The sequence below is a fragment of the Natrix helvetica genome (genome assembly GCF_964273705.1).
Source record: "Natrix helvetica genome assembly, chromosome: 5".
NCBI classification, from domain to species: Eukaryota; Metazoa; Chordata; class Lepidosauria; order Squamata; family Natricidae; genus Natrix; species Natrix helvetica.
The window spans coordinates 61086201-61098854 of record NC_138551.1 but is presented as its reverse complement, the minus strand read 5'-3'; the positions used below and the strand labels follow the sequence as shown (position 1 = coordinate 61098854).

General features: G+C 34.9%; 1 protein-coding gene across 2 annotated transcripts in view; it reads left to right on the top strand.

Annotated features, from left to right (window-relative positions):
- RAB11FIP2 (RAB11 family interacting protein 2) overlaps positions 1–12654 on the top strand; it is a 37588-nt gene that overhangs the window by 2890 nt on the left and 22044 nt on the right. For both annotated transcript variants that reach the window (XM_081955443.1, XM_081955444.1), the window contains exons 2-3: positions 7864–8306; positions 11775–12240. In XM_081955443.1, the coding sequence (XP_081811569.1) occupies positions 7864–8306; positions 11775–12240 (909 nt within the window). The remainder of the gene's footprint in view (positions 1–7863; positions 8307–11774; positions 12241–12654) is intronic.

Sequence of the window (12654 nt, the reverse complement as noted above, 5' to 3'; positions counted from 1 at the left end):
ATATGTAAAACAACACTTGGGAAGCATTCCTTCTGAAATGTTTACATTTTCTTAGTAGGTATATTTGTCCCAAGTATCAATTATTCTCCTAAAAGGCCACTTAGTTGGGAAGTAGTGAGGTATAGCTATGTTTTCAGCTGCAGTAGTGAAGTAGAGTATTGGATATTTTTAAAAAAGTGAATTGATTGAAACCTTTGGAATGAAGTTTCACAGATTTTATCATAAATCATTTTTATTTATGTAATTATTTAAATTCTGAAACAACTAGCCCCCCCACCCCTTTCTTCCATTGACTCTTGCCCAGGTCTTTGAGACTGCCTGGAAAATGCCCTGCAGTTTTTCTTGACTAGATTTTTTAAAAGTGGTTTGCCACTGCCTCCTTTCAGGACCTGAGAGAAAGAGACTGATCCAAGGTTCCCCAGCTGGCTTTGTGTCTAAGGTAGAACTAAAAATGCATGGTCTCCCAGTTTCTACCCTATTACCTAATTATCTCAAGTGTAGCATACTGCAGTTAATTTTTAAGTTATGTTATAGAGAGATTTTAAGTTTATTATCTCGGAAGAATCTATTTACACATTCAGGTAGGACAGAATATTTTACAAATATTTTCTAAATATCTTCATTTGACAATTAAAACATTTTTGGGAAGGCTTATTGTATTGCATTGTCTCCCTTATTCCCCACCATTTTCAAGTGAAGATTAAGGTCAAACTGGTATTAGAATATTAAATAGTAAACAGCACAATATTTGTATACCCCAATTTTGGAATTTATATACTCACTTCAGATCTTACATAACATGCTTTCTTGTCAACTTTATGGCAAATTAATTTAAATAGAATTATGTCTTTAAAAGAAGTATTGAATTTCACCTTAACATTCCGGAGGGATAGTGATGTTATTTGGGCAATCACTATCCATTCTAATGATACAAAATACCAGTTATTTTGTTTGTAGATATAGTACATTTATCTCTTCTGCAGTTTGTTCATATCTTGGCCTTTTAAGAAGAGACTATGACCTAACTGCTATGTTCTGACCTAAAAGTTATTTTCTTTGTGCACAGCATTTATGCTAAGTTTATAATATTTTTGTGTTATTTAATCCTGTATATCAATGATGAAAAAAGTATGCCGGATTAGTCCAGAATTGAGCAATACTTTTATTAGGCTCAACATGCCTGATTAGTATCTTCATAAAGGCCTACCAAAATCACAAAAAGTTTTCAAGCTGTTCCAAACTCTTGGGCAGGTAGTGTTTTACAATAAACCAGGAAATGGGGAAGACCAAATGTTTGAAATCATAGTGTTGGGATTTAACATATTTGGAAACTTGCTAAGTTTCTGAAGGCAATAATGAGGAATGTACTCCCACATAATTTACTGCATTGTGCAGCTTTTAGTTAATGGCTACGCTAAGACATAGAAACAATATAGTATTTCTAATCTTCTGTCTCACTGTGCCATGTATAGCATCTGCCATCATTAACAGGCAGAATTTATTTAGTATGTCAAGGTAACAAACCTAAGGGTTCAGTTGTGCTTCCCCCCCATAAATCTACTAGCATTGGGATCTGCAAAATTTATGTAGTTTGAAATAATTCAGAGGAGTTAAATATATCATACGAATGATTTTATGACAAGTTTAACTCTTTGCACATATTGCTTTTCTTTGGTACTAGCAAAGAAAGGCACTGCCTTCTGATAATTTTAAGTTAGTCAGAAGTAGGCAGGTAGAAGTAGGTAGATTCATTTAAGTAAGATTTACATCTCAAATATAAATATAGGACTGCAGTCTAAACATTTAGTCTGATTGTAATAGTCATAAGGTTTTTGGGGTAAATGTTTATTATATAATGAATATATTTAATCCAAACATTTTTAATTTAGGAAGCATATCAGGAAGCATATTTTTCTAGACAGAAAAAGTGCCAATCTACAGAATGTTTATGGCATTGAATGTAAGAAGCATTTCTTTTATACGCGTTATTGTGTTTGGCCAGTGACAAACTGTTCACTTCATTTTTACTTTAACACATGGTCAGTTTTTATATTTTTTAATAGTTTCAAATTATATTATGCTATGCATTCCATAATAACACTTTTTCCACTCATTTGGTGAAGCTAGAAAGGCCATTTATCACCTTCTCATGCAATTCCCTGTGGTTTGTGATATTCTCCACTCTTAAAAATAAAACTATATTCTTTAAGGTTGTACTTCATAGCACAAAGTGAAACAGATGAAAAGATCGAGAAAGAAAAATTTAAAAAATAGCATACAGTCTGTTCCTTTTTTTGAAAGAGTTCCTCTTCCATCTGTTGTATTGGGCTAAGATATTAAGTTAACCCAGTGTAGACATTTGGAACATACAAACTGTAAGGGTTGGAGTTCTACATCAGATCCAAATTTCTTGAAGTGAGAAAACTTACTTGGTTTTGGAGTGTGGACTCTGTTTTTCTGGCCAATGTGTACAATATTAGATTCTGCTTGCTGGCCTGCATGCAAGCCATCTTGCTCTCTCTGACTTGGTTGTGGGAAGTTCTCACAACATTGCCTTGTGTGACAACCATGGGGTTAGTTTAACGACCGCATTGCTTACTGACGTAAATTCCAGTCCCAATTGCTGTTAGAAATCAAGGGCTAGCTGTATATATTACAACAGTGGAAGCTGCCTTTCTGCATTTCCAACACAAGTATTGGGCTAGTCCACCTTAGCATAAGTGGATGGTTTGGGGGTGGGACTATTACCATCATTAAATCATTATTAGAAGGAGAGTGCAAAAGTTGGCTTGAAACTCAACATTAAGAAAACTAAGATTATGGTATTCAGCCCTCTCAATTCCTGGCAAATAGATGGGGAAGAAATGGAGATAGTTTCCTGAGCGCAAAGATTACTGCAGATGGGGATTGCAGCCAAGAAATTAAAAGACACTTGCTCCTGGGGAGGAAAGCTATGGCAAGTCTAGACAGCATATTAAGAAGCAGAAACATCACCCTGCCAACAAAAGTGCATACAGTCAAGGCTATAGTTTTCCCAGTTGCAATGTATGGCTGTGAAAGTTGGTCCATAAGAAACGTTGAGCGCCAAAGAATTGAGGCCTTTGAACTATGCTGGAGAAGATTCCTGCGAGTCCCTTGGACTGCAAGGCAATTAAACCGGTCATTAAACCTAGAGGAGATCAACCCTGACTGCTCCTTAGAAGGCCAGATCCTGAAGATGAAACTCAACTTTGGCCACCTAATGAGAAGGAAGGACTCACTAGAGAAGAATCTAATGCTGAGAAAGATTGAGGGCAAAAGAAGAAGGGCACAACAGAGAATGAGGTGGCTGGATGGAGTCACGGAAGCAGTAGGCATGATCTTAAATGGACTCCAGGGGATGTAGAGGACAGGAAGGCCTGGAAGAATATTGTCCAAGGGGTTGCAATTGATCAGACATGACTTCGCAACTAACTAACAACATTATCATTATGGTTATCATTGTTTTCTAAAAACGCCATATCTATAATTTGCATTTTATTTGGCATAGGCACCATTGTTCTGTTATATATTCAGTGTTTGAATTGCTAGAAGTAATAAATCTTCAGTGAATTATAACTATAATTGTGATATAGGAATACATGACCATTTTGTGTGGTTATATATTATCATCCAAAATCCATTGTGGAGGGAACTAAATTATCACAGAAATTTCATCATTATGCCGTTTAGGGCTTTGAGAATGTAGAAGGAAGATAATGTTTTTTCCAAGCTTTTCAAAGATAAAATTATATATTGTATCTGAATAAATACAGTAGTTTAACAAATAAACTGTCCTCTTGTCCAATACTTTAAATGTAAAATATAGGTACCAATCAGTTCTGAAAAATGAGCTATGGTATCTAATAATATAATCCTGAGTTTTTTAAAGATGGATAATAAATATAAATTGTATAAAATATAAATACAGTTACTTTACCTTTAGATACTTTGAGCAAATTTGGAGTATTTTATTTAAAATAATTCTTCAATGATGATGTAATTTTAACATTACTTAGTTTTGGAAATATTTGAAGATTTCTATTAGTAATTCTTTTAGTTTTAATATAATTAAAAATTTTTCCAACATACTCTATGTATGGTTTTCTAAAGGACAGTTTTCAGAATCACTAGAGTATTAGAAAAGAGATATTTTAATATTCTGCACAATATTTAAACTTGTAAGCAGTCTGTTGCACATGTTTCTTTTTGGAAAAGTAAAGATAACAGGTGATCTAGAATTCTAGAAAGACTGCAGAACTAACAATTTGTTCTATTTTCTTTTTATCAGAGAAAGTTGTGTTTGCCAGGCATTGTGACTTTAAAGATATATCAGCCTCCAGATCAAAGGCATAAATATTACCGGTAACTTTATTTAAGTTGCTGTTAGTAATGGTTTAAGCATATTTCTTTAAAAATAATATGAGTGTTGAAGTTGAACCTTGTCTATGACAAAATATAATATATTCACTCTGGCAAAAGACCGATTATTTGGGAGGCGGGTTGATGGTTTCTTTTATGAGTATGAATAAACTTCAGCTGTAGGGAAAAGAATTGCTGTATCAGACTTGGAACAAGTGTAATTTACAGTTCTTGAATTGTTAAGCCATGAACACCTGAAATAGTTGTGTTGCTTTCTTTTTGACTATCCAAAATTGCAATTTGAGTGGCCTTTTCATTAGTTAGCTGATACTTGGAGGCCAATTCTGATCTGCTTTAAGCCTTTGGTGCACTTATTTTTCCCCCAATACAGAATAAATTAAAGAATGAATAATTATTTTTGTTTAGATGCTCAAAAAATAAAACATTAAAGCTGTAATTCTATATCCATAGAACTCCCATTAATAGGATTTATTCCTAAGTAGAGAGGGATGTGGCTATACTATTAAGCTGATCTTAGAATAGTGTGAATGTTTACACATGTATATAAATTTGTAAATGTAAAGTCATATTTCTTTCTGGCCAAAGGTGGGCACTTTTAATTATATTTATTGAAAACTAGCCATTTCCATTCAAACTATTGAAACTTTCATTAATTCAATTTGTAACAGTACCATAGAAAGAATAAACAAAAGTACAATTTTGGTTGGTTCTTGATATATTTTTTAATCCATAATTTTGGAATTATATCAAATCATAATTAGTATTTAAACTAATATCGACTTTTTATACCTTTATACAGAGGAATGCTTCAAATGGAAGCATTGTTTTTTTCTATCCTTCACAGTAAAAATATAATTATAGATTTTCTCATACATTATGGTTCTTCATTCACTACATAATCCAATTGCCCAAACATTTTTAACAAAGTACACATAACATGAAATGCTAATGTCACAAACTAATGTTTACGGTTCTGAAATTGCAATAGTAATTGACCCCAGAATTATAGTTGTAAATTGTTGCAATCATAAATTAAGATATTATATAACCAAGCCCATTTTTTCAACATTTCACCATTTCCAAATCCATTTTACTCAATGGGCATTTTTTGCCTGCAACTGGAAGTAAACTCTGAAAACCTCCATAAATTGTCAAAAATTATGGTCATGTGGCTGCGGGATACTCCAAATTGCCAAGTTTTGTTCCTGAAAAGAACTGATGCCATTTGACTGGTGTTTATGTGGGACATGAATTAATCTGTATGCTTATAAAGTAAGCACTCTGGATTTTTAATGTCCAAAGAGGACTAAGCATTCATAACTTATCATCCTTTTATAGCAAGACATCTCCTATGAGGTTTCCTTTAAAGAAAACATGCTGGCTGCAGTAAATGTGGAATATACCAACTGCAGAAAGGAATGGTGTGTCGAATATGTGCAGCTCAAGTTTTAAAATAACTTTTTTGTTTTATTTACTGCTCTGGCTTTAATTCAAGATACAATAAAAATGATTACAATCTTAAACAGTTTGATTTCAAACCAGGGATAAGAGTTTATAGTACTGTGCTAAACGTAATCATGTTTGATTTTGGCTTAATGTATTGTCAACAATGAGTTAAGATTTAGCATCTTGTATGAAACCAGTCAAATATTAATCAGTAGAATAGCTTTCTTCCTGGGATTGTGGGTGCTCCATCATTCAAGGTTTTCAAGAATAGACTGGGCAACCATTTGACTGGTGCTGGTATAATGTTCCTGCCTTGAGCAGTGGGTTGGACTAGACGACCTCTGAGGTCCCTTCCACCTCTTTGATTCTATATGGTTTGTTCCTTAATAGCATATTGGTAAACAAATGTTTACCAGGTTATTTTAATTTGATATTATAGACATCGGGACTGTTCATATTGAGGGATCTTTTTTCCTTAATAGGAAAAAAAATATTGAGAAGGGTCATGGAAATAGGAATAAACACTAGGCAAACTATGGATTTCATTCCCTTCTAAAATTCAGTGGTAAAATAACCAGGTTTTGGTGGCATGATTTTTCTCCCTAATTCTAAGGATGGGGATGGCACAGGCTCTAGGAAGCAAATCTGTAGTGCTGCCAATTGTGGATGGCATTTGTGGATGGCAATTGTGGATGGCATTTGATCCCCTTACTTAATAAATCAAAAGGAAATTCAGTCCCATACTGTCCAATGACATACTTTTTCCATAACTGTACCTACAACCTCCAAATTGTTTGGGTGAGTTTTCATCCCTGCTCAAATAGAAAAGAGAACAACCACAACTTAATAAGAGTGTAAAATAGCTCAGCATATCCAAACATTGCATCCTTTTGATATGACATATATTGAAAGGATGAAAATTTGTCATAATAATAGAATGCTGAAATTAAATAGGATACTGAAAATTAGAAGAAAAAACTGTCAAGCAGTTTTGAAAGAATCTTTCTGTGCTTAAAATCATACAAGACTATATGTTAAATTTACTTTTTGAACTTAGTTATTATTTGTAATACTGTAGTGTACTTTATAAAAGATGTGGCCAATATAAGGCCACATCTTTTTTGCACTTTCACAAAAGCTATTGTTATAGTGATTAATTCTATAAACTTCTTTCAAGTATTTTATTAACAAAAAACATCATTTTGGGTTGTTACTCTTTCAGTGTAGATGCTATTCCCCAAATAAAATACAGGAATAATATTTTAAGTTTATTACTATGAATTATACAAATTGTGGAAATTACTATTTTTAATTGACTATTGAATATTAAGAACTTATATATGAAATCTATGGGATATGATCTTGAATTAGGTACAGGAACACCTGAATCAAAAATTGTGTGATGGCGGGAACAAGATGATTAAAACATATGAGGCTCATATTGCATGAACTGTGTTGGCTGCTGGTATTTTTCTGAGCCCTGTTCAAAGCACTTTTACTAAGTGATCAAAAATGGTGGGCCTTCTCTGTTGCCCTACTTTCATAGTCATTAAATTGTCTACCAAGAGACAGCCTTTTTTGCAATTTTATTTCCACCTGAGGAATGCCTTACCAACAGGATTCCCTTTAGATCATCATCAGTTTTGAGAAACTTGTATGTAAATGTTTATTTTAAGTCTTCCAAATGACATTTGGTTTCTCTACTTGTGTTTCAGCTTTGAAACTCATTTTAGTACACTTTTAACTGCTGCAATTTCTTGAAGTTTAATTAATATTGCTTTATTATATAGGATTCTGATTAAATTAGGCACTTTTATTCTTCTAACACACTTGTTTTAAAATTTGACCAAGGAAAACTTTTTGAAATAAATATATTTAAAATTGTAAAGCAACCTCCCTGATATGTGTCTGTATTTATTTTTTGCAATCTTACATAAGTACTGTATAGATGAAATGGCATCATATGATTCTGAGGCATTGCTTACGCAACTAACAGCATATTATCTTTTCTTTAAGATGGTTTCCCCTCGAGTCTAAACAAGGAAAACGAACTAAAGACAGAGGAGAGATAAAAGTCAATATTCAGTTTATGAGAAACAACATGACAGCAAGCATGTTTGACTTGTCAATTAAGGACAAAACCAAATCTCCTTTTGCTAAATTAAAGGACAAAATGAAGGGTCGTAAGACAGATGGGACATTTTTGGATACATCATCTGCAATCATTCCAAGTACTCATACACCAGAAACTAACAATATAACATCGCTCAATGAATTGCAGTTAAAATCAAAGCCAAAAAAGCCTTTTCTTTTGGGACCTCAGCGACTCTCTTTGGCTCACTCAATGTCTGATCTAACTGGACCTCAGATAACTTCAGAAAAAAATAAATCGGGAACAATTGGCAACTCTTACCTCTTCAGACATCAGCTTGAGTCTGTTGGTTCTGAGGATGAAAGTGGTAAGTACAGATTTCTTAAGAGGCAAATTCTATTTGAAATGGCCTTCTAGTAGAATTATTCCAAACCCCATATCTTTATGCTCTTATTCATAGGAAAAATATAGTTGCTAAGAATTTGAGATACAATGGAAATCGAATGAAGAATAGAATGTTTCATCAATAATTTATTTTAATAAGTATAATACTTCCCCACTTTATTACTTATTACTATATTCATTTTCGTTTCACTGTAATTTGTTTTAAAAATAGATTTGGTGTATACAAAAGTCCCAAGTTTCAAATGTTTTTATCTTGAAACAGACATTCTGCGTCTTCCATGACTGAAATGAGAGTTTTGTTTCAAGCTTGAAATAAACCTTGAGAGTTTCGAGTGTTTTGTGCTGTTCTGTATGCTGTGACGGGACATGTTTTCTTGTAGTTGACTTTTCCCAGATATTGCAGCCTAGCCACTGCAGCAGATGGGGCTGATTTATTGAGCTTTGGGGGAGAGTGGTGCAGAATGTGCATAGTTTTGAATCCAAGTGACATTAAGATACATACAAAGATAACAAATCAAAATGGGACAAGTATTTTCATTTAAAGCTGGAAATACTTGTCCTATTTTGATTTGTTATCTTTGTGTGCACTCTATGATGTTATGATCTGTACTTTAGAACACATTTCAATACAACTTTTAAACAATACAACTTCTAGAATTTAGTTATATTATTAGATGTATTTATGCTCTTTGGTTTTACTTTTAGTCATGCAAGAATTAGGAGAAGCACTTTTTCCCTACAACATGTAATTGCTTTTTCCTGGATTTGTGCAAAACCTGTATGTGATTTTGTTAATAATAGAAACAAAATATGGACTTGTGCTTGAACCTGATTTTTGTTGGTTGTTATTTACATTTTTCTTCAGCAACCAAAAGAATTTCTATATGAATTTTTTAATGTTTAAATTAAATTAAATTGTGGCCAATTTTATAGCAGGTTGGATGGCAAATAACTACTCTTATGGCCCTTATAGGAAAACAAAGAGCAAGACAGTTCCGCTGAATTGCCGTTGCTTTCTTTGATTAAATCTTCTAAATACTTTAAGTTTTATCCTAATGGAACATAGTCATCTCAGTTGGAATGTTTCTATTTCCAAGCTTGAAACAAAATCTGTTTTTAATACTACACACACACACACACACACACACACACACACACACACACACACACACACACACACACATTATACACCATCCTTAAACTAAAAATGTTCAGATTGGATCACAGGTTATTAAAATACAAAAACAAATAACAGTGAAAAATGGCAAAATTTTAAACATTTGAATCAGCTGGAAAGACCTGGGTAAACAAAATACTATATGCTAGGCCTATTAGCTAGTTAATATTGACTCTCCCCAGTGAAGTACCGTATTTTTCGGAGTATAACACAAACCAGAATATAAGACGCACCAAGGTTTTGAAGAGGCAATTTTTTTTTAAAAAAAGTAGGTAGGTAGATAGAGGGATAGAGAGGGAGAGAAAGAGAGAAATACAGTAGGGAGGGAGGGAGGGAGGGAGGGAGGGAGAGAGAGAGAGAGAGAGAGAGAGAGAGAGAGAGAGAGAGAGATGGTAAGTAGGTAGGTAGGTAGATGTTTCCAGATGTATTTATCCATGTTCAGGAGAAGGAAATCGCTGACAATCTGCAGCACCTAAGACTTTGTTTCTGCTGGCAAAGCACTTGATTAATGTAATTCTCATCAATCAGTTAAAGAGCTTTCCAAAAGGAAAAAAAAAAGTTTTTCCACTCTGCAAATCTCCCCCAAACGTTCCATTTTTTGCAAAAATGGGCCCGTTTTTTTCTTTTAAAAAAGGCATGAATAGCCTTGGGAGGGCTTGCAGAGTGCTCCTGGGGGAGGTGGGGCCCCCTAAAACAAGCAAATAACGGCCAGTTCTTTGTGAAAACGGGCCCGTTTTTTGTGAAAAAAATTGCATGCATAGCCTTATGGAGGCTTATAGAATGCTGCTGACAGCTGGGGGAGGGGGGCAAAAAGCAGCCCATTTTTTGCTCATTTCTCCCCTCCCAGACCTCAGAAGCTCTCTGAAAACCTCCATAAGGGTATGCACAGCCATTTTGGTGAAGGGGCGGGGCTTCTGGAGGCAAACAATGCAGGTGTATAATATGCACCCAGATTTTCAGTCTCTTTTTTGAGGAAAAAAGGTGCATCTTATAATCCGAAAAGTACGGTAATGATTACAATTTGTTTAGATCATTCTATAGATATGAATTTACAACATTATTATAATAACATGTTTTATAGTATTCTAACATTTGTCCTCATGCAGGAATTATTAAAGTATTCAAAATTAGAGGATAAAAAGTTTGTTTTAATTGTAAATTAACTGCCTTGAAGTAGTTTTGGGGTATAAAGGTGGGTTACAAACTGCCAAAATAAATGGCAATAGTTTTCTCCACCCTATAATCCAGCGATGGCAAACCTTTTTTGGCTCGCATGCCATAAGTGGGGGCAGCACAGGGGGGTAGTGTGCAGGCGTGCCGCACCCATAATGCAATGCACAACCTCCCCAGTGCGCATGTGCGCACTACAGGCGCTCCTCCCCCATTTTTTGCATGCTTTTTTTGCCATCCCCAGGCTCCAGAGGCTTTATAGGCCTCCAGAGCAGTCAAAACAAACCTCCGAGCTCGGAGGGTCGTTTTGAGCGCTCCAAAGGCTTGAGGGACCTTCAGGATGCTTCCCTGAAGCCTCCGGATCAGTCAAAACGACCCTCCGAGCAAACCGGAAGTCAATTCCTGAACTTCTGGTTTGCCCGTAGGGCCATTTTTTTGCGCTCTGGAGGCTTCAGGGAAGCTCATGAAGCCTCTGGAGGGCCTCCGGGGAGGGCGGGGGAGGCTCTTTTCACCCTCCCCAGGCTCCTATAAAGGCTCTGGAGCCTGGAGAGGGCAAAAAATGGCTTTAAAAAAGGGTGAACTCAGCTGGCCATGTGCGCTGGCCAGCTTACAGGGCAGCGTCTCACGTGCCCTGACAAATGGCTCTGCGTGCCACCTGTGGCACGCATGCCATAGGTTCGCCATCACTGCTATAATCATTACTGTCACACTCTCTATATATAACTTTTTTAAAAATATGGTACTGCATTTTTGTTATTCTTAAAAGTTCTTCAGGTGATTACAGTGAACATAACACAAGCATAATATTGTAGTGGGATAATTTATTATATGGTCAAAGGCTTGTGAAACTGTTGGTTTTCATTCAGCCAAAGCTAATCATTTTTATAATCTATATTTGTAGAATAATAGTTGTTGGAATAAACTTTTTATTTTAACTTATTGCAAATAGTTGTATAATATTTTGTGTATGTATGTATGTATGTATGTATGTATGTATGCATGCATGTATGTAAATATAGATATAGTTATATATTTCTGTTTATACCCTTGACTCCAGTTGCATACTAATAACATTGTTTTCAGGAAATCTAAAATCTCCACACAGACGGACATTAAGTGCAGATACCACTAAAGTGAGTCAACTGGACAACACAGGTGATGATAGTGACTCAGCTTTTGCAGCTCAAAACGATCCTTTTACGAATGTGAGTGCTTCATTGCCTCAAAAGTTTGCTACACTGCCAAGACAGAAGAATCCATTTGAAGAAAACCCTTTATCATGGGAACAAAATGTGGGCTTATTTTCAAAACCACCTGAAATAAAAAAAGAGAATAAGAAAGAGAAAAAGGAGAAGGTTAGTCTCTTTGAAAGAGTGACTGGAAAGAAAGAAGGCAAACGATCAGATAGACTTAGTAACGGTGGATCAGAAGGCTCCTCTGACTTGAAGTCACCCAGTCCTTTTGCTGAAAGTCAGCAGGGCAGCTTTGATTTTGATTCCACTAATCCCTTTACTACAAACTTCAAGCCCAGAAATATGCTGCTATTTAGGTAAGTTCCTTGGTTAGATGTTTTGAAGTTGATGATTTTTTTTATTATAGTGTATTTGTTATCTTTGTTCAAGGAGGACATTATTCAATTTAAAAAAATAAATATTACAGTCTTGGATTGATACTTCAGTGCTGTGAAGGAACTAGCCTAGGTGGGTATTGTGGAACAATTCTGTCTGTAATAAACAGTTTTGCCATTCTATTATACAAACGTCAGTGTACTCTTAAAATGCAGGATTACCTAACGAAGAATTAAGGATCCCTTGTACTTTAAATGATGAAGCAAAGCTTCAATGTATCCATTATTAAAAGGCTGAATATGTCTATGCAGCTGAACACAAGTTATGTGTGTTTGGGAAACCCACCTACATACATGTTCAAGTTTTTTTCCCCAATGATTGACATGCATTTACTT